The sequence below is a fragment of the Lepidochelys olivacea genome (genome assembly GCF_965140295.1).
Source record: "Lepidochelys olivacea isolate rLepOli2 genome assembly, chromosome: 1".
NCBI lineage: Eukaryota > Metazoa > Chordata > Testudines > Cheloniidae > Lepidochelys > Lepidochelys olivacea.
In genome coordinates this window covers 330,365,835-330,381,376 of record NC_140411.1, presented here as the reverse complement: position 1 = coordinate 330,381,376, position 15,542 = coordinate 330,365,835, and the positions used below count along the sequence as shown (strand labels likewise).

At 46.6% G+C, this 15,542-nt stretch overlaps 2 protein-coding genes across 4 annotated transcripts in view; one reads left to right on the top strand and one right to left on the bottom strand.

The window, feature by feature from the left end:
- Positions 1 to 1,141, bottom strand: part of RSBN1L (round spermatid basic protein 1 like) — a 94,521-nt gene extending 93,380 nt beyond the window's left edge. For both annotated transcript variants that reach the window (XM_084616658.1, XM_084616659.1), the window contains exon 1: positions 490 to 1,141. In XM_084616658.1, the coding sequence (XP_084472784.1) occupies positions 490 to 1,051 (562 nt within the window). In that variant the 5' untranslated portion in view covers positions 1,052 to 1,141. The remainder of the gene's footprint in view (positions 1 to 489) is intronic.
- A 144-nt stretch (positions 1,142 to 1,285) lies between these two features.
- LOC311514245 (uncharacterized protein) lies at positions 1,286 to 15,102 on the top strand. 2 transcript variants are annotated; one of them, XM_084616663.1, is made up of 3 exons: positions 1,286 to 1,487; positions 9,255 to 13,274; positions 14,655 to 15,102. In XM_084616663.1, exons 2-3 carry the CDS (start codon positions 12,539 to 12,541, stop codon positions 14,696 to 14,698), a joined length of 780 nt encoding a protein of 259 aa, XP_084472789.1. In that variant the 5' UTR covers positions 1,286 to 1,487; positions 9,255 to 12,538; the 3' UTR covers positions 14,699 to 15,102. The 2 variants fall into 2 exon arrangements, with proteins under 2 accessions (XP_084472789.1, XP_084472790.1); XM_084616664.1 differs by lacking the exon at positions 1,286 to 1,487 and adding an exon at positions 3,430 to 3,712.
- Positions 15,103 to 15,542: the final 440 nt, after the last annotated feature.

Here is a 15,542-nt window from a genome sequence, read left to right as displayed (position 1 = left end):
CAGGATCCGCCAGACTGAGCTGTTGCTGCCGCCTTCTCTACGAAGCCTACACCAGAGCTCCAAGCCCAAGGTCGGGCTTCCGCTGTCGGGGGTGGCCGCGGGCATACTCCCTTAGAGACACCGCTAACAAGCCAACGTATTGACTGGGGGGAGCGGGGAAGAGAGGCAGCCATTCCGATCAAAGAGTAACTCAACATTACAACCATTTCCTGCTCCCCGCGCAGCAGCTTCAGGGAGACCCAAAGCCCGAGAAACCCCCACCTGCCAGCCACGCCCTCCCTCCCCGCCGCGGTGCAGTCCCCTCCCTGCCCCCCTCCAGGCCCTGCCACATCCCCCCTTGGATTGCTCCCCCACTCCTCCCATCACCGCCTCCTCAGTCACCCTCCCTCCACGGCCTCCACTGAAACCGGCGGCTTCCCAGGTGTCCCGGCCGGGCAGGTTTGAGGGGTCCGTCACCCTGCGCCGCGGAGCGCAGCCCCGGGCACCCACCTTTCTGCAACAGCAGCTTCACCTCGCCGTTCTCCTCCCGGCCGGCCGCACTCAGGCCGCCTCCCGCCGCCAGGGCCCCGTGCTTCCTCTTCTCCTTGTCCCGCTTCTCCTTGGGCCTCTTGGGTTTGCTGGTGCTGCCGCTGCCAGCCCCATCGGCGGCCGGGTCCAGGCGATGCCTGTGGTGGCGGTGCTGGTGCTGCGGGTGGGAGGGGGCCGGCAGCAACACGGCGGGCGGCAACAGCTTGCCGTGCAGTTGAGAGGGGAAAGCGAAGCCTCCCCCGCCCCCAGGTGGGCCGGCAGGGAGCGCCGCGAAGCCCCAGGCGGTGGGGCCGCCGTAGCCCGACGCTGGCGGTGGTGGCGGCTGCCTATTGCTCCCGCCGCCGCCGCCCCCTTCGCCGTTGACGCGCTTGGGGCCCTTCAGGCCCTTCTCGTCAGCTCCCTTCAGCCTCTTGGCGGCCGGCTGGGGCCCCCGCGAAGCCTTGGCGGCCGGAGGCGGCCTAGCGCCGAACGACTCCTGCTCCGGCGGCGCCGCGCCGCGAACGGGACTGGAAGACTCCGCCATTTTGGGCTCCTGCTTCTATTTACTCTCCGCTCGGATCAACCGATCGCACCGGGAGGGGCGGGGAGCAGGGCGGCGGCGCCATGGCCTCGCCCAATGGGAGGGGGAGGCGCCGGAGAGACAAGGCGCCCAGCCAATCGCAGGGGAGAGGAGCGAGCTCCGAGGCGGATAGGGAAGGCGGGCTCGGGTGAGTGCGCAGTTGGTGGGTGAGGGGTGGCCGGGCTGCTGTCTCGGACAGCTCAGCTGCTCGCGGGGCGGAGACACTTGAAGCGGGAGTCGGCAGGAAGGGGAGGCTGAGGGGAGCGAGCGACCGCGCGGCAGCCTGAGGGGCAGGCAGGGCGCGGGAGGTGGCTGGGACATGGAGCACAGCGGCTCCTCCCTGAGGCAGGGCTGGGGCCCCTAGCGCACCGCCGACGCCTGCCTTGGGTGCACCCAGCGTGTACGTAAGTGGTGGGAGGCTGGCGGCAGCGTCCCAGGGCAGGCCCTGCGCAGCAGCATGGGAGGAATATCTCATGGGGGTCAGCACGGGGCGGGGATGAAGAGACTGTTTCGAGCGGGGCAGATTATGCCACTTGGGAGGGGTGCATAGTAACCTGGATCTTCACATGGCCCTGCTCCAGCCGGGGTGCAGCATCGGGGGCCGCTCCACGGAGCTCCCAGAAGCAGCTGCATGGCCCCACTCCGGCTCTTACGCTCTCTAATGGGTCCCTCCAGCACTCCCATGGGAGCTGCAGGGGTGGTGCCTGCGAACAGGGCATCATGCAAGCCGCCTGGCTGCACCTCTGTATAGGAGCCGGAGAAGGGACATGCTGCTGCTTCCGGGAGCTGCTTGGGGTAAGCGCTGAGGCCAAGCGGCTCTCCCCACACTCCAACCCCCGGCCCCAGCCCTGATCCCCCGCCCAACCTCTGAACCCCTCGATCCCAGCCCACAGCATCCTCCTGCATCCCAAATCCCTTAACCCCAGCCCCACTACAGAGCCCGTGCCTCCAGCTGGAGCCCACACCCCTTCCTGCACCCCAACCCCCTGCCCCAGCCCTGATCCCCCTCCTGCCCTCTGAACCCCTCTGTCCCAGCCTGGAGCATTCTCCTGCACCCCAAGCCCTCATCCCCAGCCAGAGCCCTCACCCTCCCCACACCCCACTCCCCCAGCCCGGAGCCCCCTCCAATACCATGAACTCCTCATTTCTGGCCCCACCCCAGAGCCTACACCCCATCCCATACCCCAACCCCAATTTTGTGAGCATTCATGGCCCACCATACAATTTCCATTCCAAGATGTGGCCCTTGGGCCAAAAAGTTTGCCCACCCTTGGCTTAAGAGGTACCCAAATTCAGTGGAGATTCTCACCCTAAATAATCAAATGAGATTAACTTGGCTCCTAATATTAGGATCCTTCGAGCCACATGAGGGAGCTTAGAACTTCAGAGAGTGACTGAATCTGCAATAGCTGTAATTGTATCTTGTTTAATTTTACCATTTTAAATGGCTAAACCTTTCCTAATTGACAATCGCAATTACATCTTCATATGATTGATTTTTTTTTTCTAGCTTGGCTTTTTTGTTCACGTGAAATGTTTTCGATCAGATTTTTTCTTCTATTGAGAAGTTGTAAGAATAGATCTGAATAGATAGATAATCACAGGGATGGAGAAAACTTGAGAAATATTTATACACACAATTTGAACTCATAATTTATCTCATATTTCAAAGGTAATCTTCTTGGCTATAGTCTTTTTTTTAACATCCAAGGGAATTTAGAGACAAGTTGAGAGGTTGTCAGTATTTTTCCATGAATATAATAGAAAATGTTGAATGGTTAAATTGCTAATATAAATTTGAATACAGGATAAGCACAGTCCGATGAAGTGAGCTGTAGCTCACGAAAGCTCATGCTCAAATAAATTGGTTAGTCTCTAAGGTGCCACAAGTACTCCTTTTCTTTTTGCGAATACAGACTAACATGGCTGTTACTCTGAAACCTGTCACTTCATACAAAGATCTCTTTACATACCTGGATTGTAAGCTCCTTGGAGCAGCCACCATCTTGTTGTTCTGTGTTTGTACAGTGTCTAGCACGGGGTGGGCAAACTTTTTTGGCATGAGGGCCATATCAGGGTTCTGATATTGTATGGAGGGCCAGGTAGGGAAGGCTGTGCCTCCCCAAACAGCTTGGCCTCCGCCCCCTTTCCACCCCCTTCCACTTCCCGTCCCCTAACCATGCTCCAGGACCCCACCCCCTATCCAACCCCCCTGCTCCCTGTCCCGACTGCCACCACCCCTATCCACACCCCGCCCCCTAACAAGGCCCCCGGGACTCCCACGCCTATCCAACTGCCCCCTGTTCCCTGACTGCCCCTGGGGACCCCCTGCCCCATATTTCCCCCCCCCCCGCTCCCTTACCATGCCACTCAGAGCACCAGGACTGGCAGCCATGCCGCTTGGCTGGAGCCAGCCACGCCATCATGCAGTCCCGCTGCCCAGAGCGCTGGCAGCATGGCGAGCTGAGGCTTCAGGGGAGGGGGGACAGCAGGGGAGGAGCCGGGAGCTCAAGGGCCGGGCAGGACAGTCCCACAGGCCATATGTGGCCCACGGGCTGTAGTTTGCCCACCTCTGGTTTAGCACAATGGGGATCTGGTTCATGATGAAGGCTCCTAAGCACTATGGTAATACAAAAGAAAATAAAAGAATCAGACAATTTACTGTGTCTTTTGCATCAATAGAGAAAATCCCACTAGATTTAGAGTTTAGTGTTCAGTAAATACTACTCCTGTTACAATTATTTTTTATTTATTATGTTGGAACTGTTTTGGGAAGCTTAATATGAATCTCATTCTAACATTTTGTACTGTCAGGATGGTACCCTAGATTTCTCTTTTAGTCAGTCCTGTAGAGACATACATGCATACATAGTAACTGCAGTCCTCGTTTTCTAAATTGCCTTAGAATCAAAACCATGACACTCAGTTCCACCTAAAATTCCTTCAAGAAATCACCCTTTTAGATTTATTCATTTCCATGGGTTTTATATGTGACAGATTCAAACAATTTTACACTATTCATAGTTAATCTGGTAGAATCATAGAAGATTAGGATTGGAAGAGACCTTAGGAGGTCATCTAGTCCCACCCCCTGCTCAAAGCAGGACCAACACCAACTAAATCATCCCAGCCAGGGCTTTGTCAAGCAGGCCCTTAAAAACCTCTAAGGATAGAGATTCCACCACCTCCCTAGGTAACCCATTCCAGTGCTTCACACCCTCCTAGTGAAATAGCATTTCCTAATATCCAACCTAGACTTCCCACACTGCAACTTGAGACCATTTTTCCCTGTTCTGTCATCTGCCACCACTGAGAACAGCCGAGCTCCATCCTCTTTGGAACCCCCTTTCAGGTAGTTGAAGGCTGCTATCAAATCCCTCCTCACTCTTCTCTTCTGCAGACTAAACAAGCCAGTTCCCTCAGCCTCTCCTCGGAAGAGCTAGACTTGTGGTTAGCCCTGTGCTGTTTCACAAGAGAAAAAGCCACATTGCACACTGGCAGTGCTAGCCACCTCAAAAGGGGAAAACACACCTGTGACCTACCCCCTCCAACACTTGCATAAAGGGAAACATAAGGGCCACCCTGTACCCAGGTGGTACAGTGGCTGTGCTCCTTGGAACTCCAAGAAGAACTGTGCCTGCTCAAGAAGCCACAATTGAGTTCAAAGTAGCCAATCTTCTATACAATACCATTGTGTAGGTTCTAAGCTGACATTGAACTGAAAACTTGCATGAAGTTCACAAATTCTGTCATCTGGGATTTGTTATTTTGACAGTTTTTAATGACTTTTCTTAAGCATAGCCTGTCTCTCTTTGATTAAATCAACATTGACTACAATGTTATGAACTCCAGTTTTCCAAAAGTCCCTTGTATTAGTCAAAATGCCCTTGTCTCCCAACCTAATAGTACACTATTGTATCCAAACCTCCTGACTTAACTCCAGATTTTATTAAGTTTTGCATGTCCTCCTGAGACTTGTAAAATTGAGGTTTACATGTAATTTTATCAAGTGCCCCGATCAATCTGCAATCAGTGTAAAAATATTAATGCAACTAATAGTTAAATTGATATATCTGTATTATCCAGAACTTTCCTAAATAAGACCTATCTAGTACTTTCCAAGCATAGATCTTAAGGCCTTTTACAAATGGGCTGAGTATCAAATGTTGAAACTGACAAAAAGGTGCTGAGCTGAGTATCAAACGTTGAAACTGACATAAAGGTGCTGGGAACAGAATCCAATTCTCTGATTACCAATCTCTCCCTGTGTCCTCTGAGCCACAGTACTTCCCCTTCATCTACTCATTTTACTATTAGAAGTCATTTACTGTATATAGAAATCATAAATGTACAGAATGCTTTACAATTATAGATTAAGACATGTTCAATCTCCCAAAGATGTTATATTTTAAATAAAACAAAACAGTGGGGGGAAAAAAGAGGTGAGATTGCTTAAAGAGGTGGTTTTACTAGAATAGATACGAAGGACATAGTGTGTACTTTGTGGTTGAAGCCTGATGAGATAAAAGGGGGAAGGAAAAATTAGATCAGAGAAGCTGGACCAAAGTATTGTGAAAAGCATAAGGAATGACAAAAAAAGTAGGGGGAAGTGAGAGCTGAGATGTAGGTGGAATGATGCTGTATAGCGCCTTTCAGACTAGGACTAGGAATTTTAATTGAATTCACTGAGAGACAAAGCCAATGATAGGATTTAAAGAGGACAGGGATGTGGTTGGTGTTGAGGAAGAGAAAGATGATTTGCAACAATATTATAGGCAGAGTGAAGAGGCATTGAGGTGCAGTGAAGCAAGACAGAAGTTGAGGAAATTAAGGTGAGAAATTACTAATTTGTGGAGGATTTTAGCAATAGAGATGATAACGGGAGGATTTTGATTCTTATATAGTATATATAAGAATATATATACTATAAGGGGGATCCAATGGATAAGGGGACTCCAGTGGATATAGTGTATTTAGATTTTCAGAAAGACTTTGACAAAGTCCCTCACTAAAGGCTCTTAAGCAAAGTAAGCCATCATGGGATAAGAGGGAAGGTTCTCTCATGGATTGGTAACTGGTTAAAAGATAGGAAGCAAAGGGTAGGAATAAACAGTCAGTTTTCTGAATGGAGAGAGGTAAATAATGGTGTCTCCCAGGGGTCTGTACTGGGACCAGTCCTATTTAATGTATCGTAAATTATCTGGAAAAAGGGGTAAACAGTGAGGTGGCAAAATTTGCAGATGATACAAAACTGCTCAAGATAGGTGAGTCCCAGGCAGACTGCGAAGAGCTACAAAAAGATCTCTCAAATCTGGGTGATTGGGCAACAAAATGTCAGATGAAATTCAATGTTGATAAATGCACAGTAATGCACATTGGAAAACATAATCCCAACTATACTTATAAAACAATGGGGGTCTAAATTAGCGGTTACCCCTCAAGAAAGAGATCTTGGAGTCATTGTGGATAGTTCTCTGAAAACATCCACTCAATGTGCAGTGGCAGTTAAAAGCAGCGAACAGAATGTTGGGAATCATTAAGAAAGGGATAGAAAATAAGACAGAAAATATCATATTGCCTCTATATAAATCCATGGTACGCCCACCTCTTGAATGCTGTGTGCAGATGTGGTTGCCCCATCTCAAAAAAGATGTATTGGAACTGGAAAAGGTTCAGAAAAGGGCAAGAAAAATGATTAGGGGTATGGAATGGCTGCTGTTTGAGGAGAGATTAATAAAACTAGGACTTTTCAGCTTAGAAAAAAGACAACTAAAAGGGGATATAATAGAGGTCTATAAAATCATGACTGGTGTGGAGAAAGTAAATAAGGATGTGTTATTTACTCCTCATAACACAAGAACTAGGGGCCACCAAATTAAATTAATAGGCAGTAGGTTTAAAACAAACAGAAGGAAGTATTTTTTCACACAACGTACAGTCAGCCTGTGGAACTCCTTGCCAGAGGATGTTGTGAAGGCCAAGACTATAACAAAGTTCAAAAAAGAACTAGATAAATTCATAGAGGATAGGTCCATCAATGGCTATTAGCCAGGATGGGCAGGGATGGTGTCCCTAGCCTCTGTTTGCCAGAAACTGGGAATGGGCGACAGGGGATTGATCACTTGATGATTACCTGCTCTGTTCATTCCCTCTGGGGCACCTGGCATTGGCCAATGTCAGAAGACAGGATGCTGGCCTAGATGGACCTTTGGTCTGACCCAGCATGGCCATTCTTATGTTCTTATTATTATTTGTGGTTATATTGAGAGACTTAAACTCAGTCTTTTTAGTTTAACCAAAAGAAGGTGATCACAGTCTACAAGTGCTTACTTGGAGAAAAGATTTCTGATAGTAAATGGCTCTTTAATGTAGCACAATAAGGGATATCAATGGTGGGAAGTTGAAGCTAGAAACATTCAGACTAAAAATAAGACACAGATGTTTTAACAGTAAGGAAAATTAATGATTGGAACAACTTACCTAGGGACATAGTGGATTCTCCATCAATAGAAGTATTGAAATCTAGATTGAGTCTCTTTCTGTGTGAACTATAGCACATCATTTCGGAGTTGAGCTTGATGCAGAAGTTACTGGGTGAGGTTCTTTGGGCTGTGTTATGCATAAAAGGTCAGACTAGATGATAATAATAATGATCCTTTCTGTCCTTTATATCTATGACTCTGAAGAGGAAAAAGTTACATGAATTTGAGAAATACTGGTCAGTGTGGCGGAAAGGAGAAAAGAGCTTAAGGCCCCAAATCCTAGTCTGCACTCTGGCTATTTGCATACCTAAACCCAGCAGATCCAGCCACAGAGAATCTCCCCTATGCAGGGGGAAAACTCAGCATAGCATCACTATAGCCTAATAGCATCCAGCTACCAGCATAAGGGGGATATCTGTGGGCAAGGGGAATACACAAGGTTCGCCTGTGTCCTGGCAATTTCTGGATATCATAGCGTACTAGCCAGTGTATGTTAAAGCAACCTTTGGGGACAGTGCGCTCAGGATCAGGTGAGTCAGTGCAAAGGGCATTTTTTGCATTCCCACTTTTAAAATGCACTAACTGTGCCTCAGCCACATCAGAGGAGCCAGTCCAAAGATTAAATTGAACTTTGAGCCTTGAGAGATAGGAAAATAATGGAGTGAGAGAGGGTGAAGACCAGTGGAAAGAATTGAGGAAATTGAGAAGGCATCAAGGGACACACTGAAGGTTCGATTAGCAAGGAAAGAAGAAATCACAGTTGAAGAATCAAGGAGAAAGATGAAGTGGAGGAGGAGAGTGATCAGCAGTGTTATGGAAGGCAGACAGATCAAGTACTCCCCATATACTCAAATAAATTTGTTAGTCTCTAAGGTGCCACAAGTACTCCTTTTCTTTTTGTGGATACAGACTAACACAGCTGCTACTCTGAAACCTCCCCATTTAGAGTTAGCTAGCAATAAGCAACTAGTGAGTTGCAGTAAGTGAGGACAATTCTGGGGAAGCAGAGAGGGTTGACTCCAGAGTGGAGGAATGAATTGAGGATGAAGTCAAAGCTATGAGAGATCCATAATTTTATAGGCAAAACGGAAGAGAAAGATACATGGGAGAATTGAGGGAAGTATTTTTTTTCCCCAAAATTGAAGTGTATGCTTGAGGCATGGAGGTGGGGGAAATGTTCCAGCAAAGAGAGAGTGGTCAAAGACTGATAATTTTAAATAACTGAACTTTCCTTCTTTTTTTAAATTCCTCCTTCAGAATATTGGAATGGAGCCTGTTTTGTTCTGGTGCATTACCCAGCTTCAATCATTTCTATTTTACTTGTTTTATTTTGAACTAGTTCTTCCTGCATTTAGTTTTTCTTGTAGAGAAAATGTATTTCTGTGCTTGTCTTCAATCTACGCATATTCTTTTGTGAACATTTAAAATGAAGAATTAATTTAGCAATTCTGCAATTTCTGCTTATCCTATAATTGTTACCTTAACTCCTCTTACATGTTGTACTGATTTATTCTGTTTATTCTGTTCCCTGTCTGTTTGAAAAATGACTTGTCTTCTGCAATCTTCATTGTTAATTTTCCCATCTTTTTGTTCAGTATACCTAAGTTTTGTATTTGTTATGTATATTTCCTTATTTGTGATTTTTGCTTGTATATCCACATTTGCCTTCTGCTTATGTCTTACAGTGAGCCCAATTCTCCTGTTACACCAGTCAGCTATGGAGCAATTCCATTAAATTATTCAAGTTTTACATTGCTGTAATAGAACAAAGTCAAAAGTTGAGAATTCTAAAGGTTCAGTTATTCTCTCAGGACTACCTGACATTAGAAGAAGCAGCAGACGACAAGTGCTGAGATGGTGTCCTCTGGGGATTGGACTGAATCTTGTGTAATACCTCAAGGCCCAGAATGATATCAAGCTTTTCAGAAGGTCATTCAATGCCTTTTTCCACTATCCAAGGAAAAATAAAAACAGGTCTGTCATAAATATAAAGGGAAGGCTAACCACCTTTAAATCCCTCCTGGCCAGAGGAAAAAACCCTTTCACCTGTAAAGGGTTAAGAAGCTAAAGATAACCTCGGTGGCACCTGACCAAAAGACCAATGAGGAGATAAGATATTTTCAAAGCTGGGGCGGTGGTGGGGAGAAAGACATTTCCAAGTGGGCTCTTTCCCTGTTATATATTTGTTAGATGCTTGGTGGTGGCAGCAATAAAGTCCAAGGGAAAAAGGTAAAATAGCTTGTACCTTGGGGAAGTTTTAACCTAAGCTGGTAAAAATAAGCTTAGGGGGTTTTTCATGCAGGTCCCCACATCTGTACCCTAGAGTTCAGAGTGGGGAAGGAACCTTGACATGGTGGCAGAGCGGTGGGATTAACTTGAAATCATGTTGAAATTTTTTGAACCAGAAGCACAGATTTTAAAAAGGAATTTTTTTTTATTTCCTTTGGGCTGCTGGAAAGTAGGTTTTAAGCTGAAAGCAGTTAGAGTTTTTTTTGTCTCTGCTTGGGGCCAGAGCAGAGACAAAAGGTAATTGTCTTTTGTAAGCTGGAGTTTTCTCTACCTAAAGGCAGGGTAGTTAACCTCCTGCAGGGAAATTCAGAAGTCTTCACAGACCTGAAGTTGTTTTTTTACCTAAGAGCAACTAGGGGGGTTTTCTGTCTATTTTCCTGGAGACAAAGGTGTTAGGATTTTTTTTTTTGATTTTTCTGTAGGCTGACAATCACTATCAGAGAACATAGGTATCCGGTTACAGCACAACCTATATATATATATTTTTTTTTGACAAGCCAAGTTTTTTGTTTGTTTGTTTTATTTCTAACTCTCGGGTGTAAAGTTAGTTAAAAACAGAGAGGCAAACATGACAGAAACCGAGGCACAACACAAATTGAAGTTAACCAGACTGGAGTCAGCGAAAGAGGCAGAAAAAGCCCTAGAGGCTGCCCACAGGAGAGCTATGGAGGCAAAGGACAAAGAAATGTAGACTGCAAAAGAGGCAGAAAAAGCCCTAGAGGCTGCCCACAGGAGAGCTATGGAGACAAGGGAAAAAGAACTGGAGGAGAAGGAAAAAGAGAGGAAGCATGCACTGGAGATGGAGAAGGTAAGGGCGGAGCGGAATCTACTGGATAACCCTAACAATCCTTCCCCAACAATCCACAAATGAGAGCGACTATGTCCACAGTATGATGAATCCAGTGATATTGCTGAATATTTTCTCACCTTTGAGAGACTGTGCACTCTCCATAAAATTCCTGAAGCTCACAAGATGACCACATTGGTCACAAAATTGACTGGAAGAGCTCTGGACATATTCAATAAGATGCCTATCGATGAGGCTTCTGACTATAATAAGTTCAAGGATTTGGTTTTAAAGCAATTTCAAATTACATCTGAAACAGAGTAAAATTTTGAACCCTTAAGAGAGGGCCTGGACTAAGTAATGTGGCTTATCTTAACCAGATGAAGGATCTGTTAGATAAATGAGTCCAAGGAAAGGGTGTCACTAGCTTTAACGGAATGTGTGATTTGATAGCTCAGGAGCAATTCCTGAATATGTCCAAGGAGGAAATAAAACAGTGTTTATGGGATAAGGAAATGGACTCAGCATTCTCGGGAAGAAGGTCACCACGTGGAGGGACAGCGGAGCACAAGTGTCGGCTATCCATGCTTCCTTAGTGGACTCCAATTTAATCGACCCAGAGATCCAAGGGACAATTCAACCCTTCAAGTCCAACTCCTTCAATTTGCCTACAGCCAAGTTGCCTGTCCAGTACAAGGGCTGGTCAGGAACTTGGACTTTTGCAGTATATGATGATTATCCACCCCCATGCTGTTGGGGGAAGACTTGGCCAATCATGTGAAGCTAGCCAAGAGGGTGGGAATGGTCATCCGCAGCCAGGCTAAGCAAGCCGTCCCGCCTAGCTCTGTTCCGGAAACTTCTACCAGGACCCAGTCAGAGGTGATGGACCCGGACCCCATGCCAATGTCTGCAACAGCAGTAGTGGATCCAGTCACAGAGACCCAGACAGAGCCAGTCCCAGAACCGGAACCGGCAGCAGCCAATAACCCTACACAAGAGGCTCAGCTGGAGCCTGAACCCCAACATAGTGCACCAGCGGAGAGCGGTTCACAGTCAATGGAAACAGCCCCATCCCCTACATCGCTTCCAGAGGGACCAAGCCTAGGTCCACAATCCAATGAGGAACTGATATCTACAGCATCAAGGGAACAGTTCCAGACTGAACAGGAAGCAGATGAAAGCCTCCAGAGAGCTTGGACGGCGGCCCGGAGCAACCCACTGCCTCTCAGCTCTTCTAATTGATCCAGGTTTGTTGTAAAAAGAGGACTTTTATACAAGGAAACTCTTTCTGGTGGACACCAGGAAGACTGACATCCTCAGAGACAGTTGGTAGTTCCAACTAAGTACCGGGTAAAGCTCTTGAGCTTGGCCCATGATCATCCTAGTGGCCATGCTGGGGTGAACAGGACCAAAGACCATTTGGAGAGGTCATTCCATTGGGAGGGAATGAGCAAGGATGTTTCTACCTATGTCCGGTCTTGTGAGGTATGCCAAAGAGTGGGAAAACCCCAAGACCAGGTCAAAGCCCCTCTCCAGCCACTTCCCATCATTGAAGTTCCATTTCAGCGAGTAGCTGTGGATATTCTGGGGCCTTTTCCGAAAAAGACACCTAGAGGAAAGCAGTACATACTGACTTTCATGGATTTTGCCATCCGATGGCCAGAAGCAGTAGTTCTAAGCAACACCAGGGCTAAAAGTGTGTGCCAGGCACTAGCAGACATTTTTGCCAGGGTAGGCTGGCCCTCCGACATCCTCACAGATGCAGGAACTAATTTCCTGGTAGGAACTATGGAAAGCCTTTGGGAAGCTCATGGGATGAATCACTTGGTTGCCACCCCTTACCATCAATAAACAAATGGTCTGGTGGAGAAATTTAATGGGACTTTGGGGGCCATGATATGTAAATTTGTAAATGAGCACTCCAATTACTGGGACCTAGTGTTGCAGCAGTTGCTTTTTGCCCACAGAACTGTACCACATCCCAGTTTAGGGTTTTCACTATTTGAACTTGTATATGGCCGTGAGGTTAAGGGGCCATTACAGTTAGTGAACCAGCAATGGGAGGGGTTTACACCTTCTCCAGGAACTAACATTCTGGATTTTGTAACCAACCTACAAAACACCCTCCGAACCTCTTTAGCCCTTGCTAAAGAAAACCTAAAGGATGCTCAAAAAGAGCAAAAAGCCTGGTATGATAAACATGCCAGAGAGCATTCCTTCAAAGTAGGCGACCAGGTCATGGTCTTAAAGGCACTCCAGGCCCATAAAATGGAAGCGTCGTGGGAAGGGCCGTTCACGGTCCAGGAGCACCTGGGAGCTGTTAATTATCTCATAGCATTCCCCACCTCCAACCAAAAGCGTAAGGTGTACCATATTAATTCTCTAAAGTCCTTTTATTCCAGAGAATTAAAGGTTTGTCAGTTTACAGCCCAGGGAGGAGACGACGCTGAGTGGCCTGATGGTGTCTACTATGAAGAAAAAAGTGCTGGTGGAGTGGAAGAGGTGAACCTCTCCATGACCCTTGGGCGTATGCAGCGACAGCAGATCAAGGAGCTGTGCACTAGCTATGCACCAACGTTCTCAGCCACCCCAGGACTGACTGAACAGGCATACCACTCCACTGACACAGGTAATGCTCACCCAATTAAAGTCCAACCTTAGCGGGTGTCTCCAAAAGCTAAAACTGCTATAGAACGGGAGATCCAGGATATGTTACAGATGGGGGTAATCAGCCCCTCTGACAGTGCATGGGCATCTCCAGTGGTTCTAGTTCCCAAACCAGATGGGGAGATACGTTTTTGCTTGGACTACCGTAAGCTAAATGCTGTGACTCGCCCAGACAACTATCCAATGCCACGCACAGATGAACTATTAGAGAAACTGGGATGGGCTGAGTTCATCTCTACCTTGGACTTAACCAAGGGGTACTGGCAGGTACCACTAGATGAATCCGCCAAGGAAAGGTCAGCCTTCACCACCCATGTCGGGCTGTATGAATTTAATGTACTCCCTTTTGGGCTGCAGAATGCACCCGCCACCTTCCAAAGACTTGTAGATGGTCTCCTAGCGGGATTAGGAGAATATGCAGTCGCCTACCTTGACAACGTGGCCATATTTTCGGATTCCTGGGCGGAACACCTGGAACATCTACAAAAAGTCTTCGAGCGCAGGGAGGCAGGACTAACTGTTAAGGCTAAGAAGTGTTAAATAGGCCTAAACAGAGTGACTTACCTTGGACACCAGGTGGGTCAAGGAACTATCAACCCCCTACAGGCCAAAGTGGATGCTATCCAAAATGGCCTGTCCCAAAGTCAAAGAAACAGGTCCAATCCTTCTTAGGGTTGGCCAGATATTACAGGCAATTTGTACCGCAATACAGCCAAATTGCCACCCCACTGACAGACCTAACCAAAAAGAAACAGCCAGATGCCATTCAGTGGACTGAAGAGTGTCAGAAGGCCTTTAACCAGCTTAAAGCAACACTCATGTTTGATGCTGTGCTAAGGGCCCCAGACTTTGACAAACCGTTCCTAGTAACCACAGATGCATTCGAGTGTGGTGTGGGAGCAGTTTTAATGCAGAAAGGACCGGATCAAGAATTCCACCCTGTAGTGTTTCTCAGCAAGAAGCTGTCTGAGAGGGAAAGCAACTGGTCAGTCAGTGAAAAAGAATGTTACGCCATTGTCTATGCTCTGGAAAAGCTATGCCCATATGTTTGGGGACGGCGTTTCCACCTGCAAACTGACCATGGTGCGCTACAGTGGCTTCATACCGCCACGGGAAATAACAAAAAACTTATTCGGTGGAGTTTAGCTCTCCGAGATTTTGATTTCGACACCCAACACATCTCAGGAGCTTCTAACAAAGTGGCTGATGCACTCTCCCATGAAAGTTTCCCAGAATCAACTGGTTAAAATCGTCCTTGAGATGTGGAAAATATTGTTAGTCTTTATATACTTGGTAGTATATTTAGAGATGCATGTGTCTTATTAACTCTGTTTTCTCCTAGAGCTCCAGGAAGAAATCACTGCCAATGTTTCACCCTATCTGTGATTTGGGGGGCGTGTCATAAATATAAAGGGAAGGCTAACCACCTTTAAATCCCTCCTGGCCAGAGGAAAAAACACTTTCACCTGTAAAGGGTTAAGAAGCTAAAGATAACCTCGGTGGCACCTGATCAAAATGACCAATGAGGAGACAAGATACTTTCAAAGCTGGATGGGGGAGAAACAAAGGGTTCTCTCTTTCTGTGCGTGTCTTTTGCTGGGACCAGAGCAGGAATGCAGGTCAGAACTCCTGTAGAGGGTTAATAAGCAATATAGTTAGATATGTATTAGATTCTGTTTTGTTTAAATGGCTGATAAAATAAGTTGTGCTGAATGGAATGTATATTCCGGTTTTTGTGTCTTTTTGTAACTTAAGGTTTTGCATAGAGGGATTCTCTGTGTTTTGAATTTGATTACCCTGTAAGGTATTTACCATCCTGATTTTACAGAGGTGATTCTTTTACTTTTTTTTCAATTAAAATTCTTCTTTTAAGAACCTGATTGATTTTTCCTTGTTCTTAAGATCCAAGGGTTTGGGTCTGTGTTCACCGATGCAAATTGGTGAGGATTTTTATCAAGCCTTCCCCAGGAAAGGGGGTGTAGGGTTTGGGAGGATTTTGGGGGGAAAGACGTTTCCAAGCGGGCTCTTTCCCTATTATATATTTGTTAGACACTTGGTGGTGGCAGCAATAAAGTCCAAGGGAAAAAGATAAAATAGTTTGTACCTTGGGGAAGTTTTAACCTAAGCTGGTAAAAATAAGCTTAGGGGGTTTTTCATGCAGGTTCCCACATCTGTACCCTAGAGTTCAGAGTGGGGAAGGAACCTTGACAAGGTCACAAGCTGTTGGATG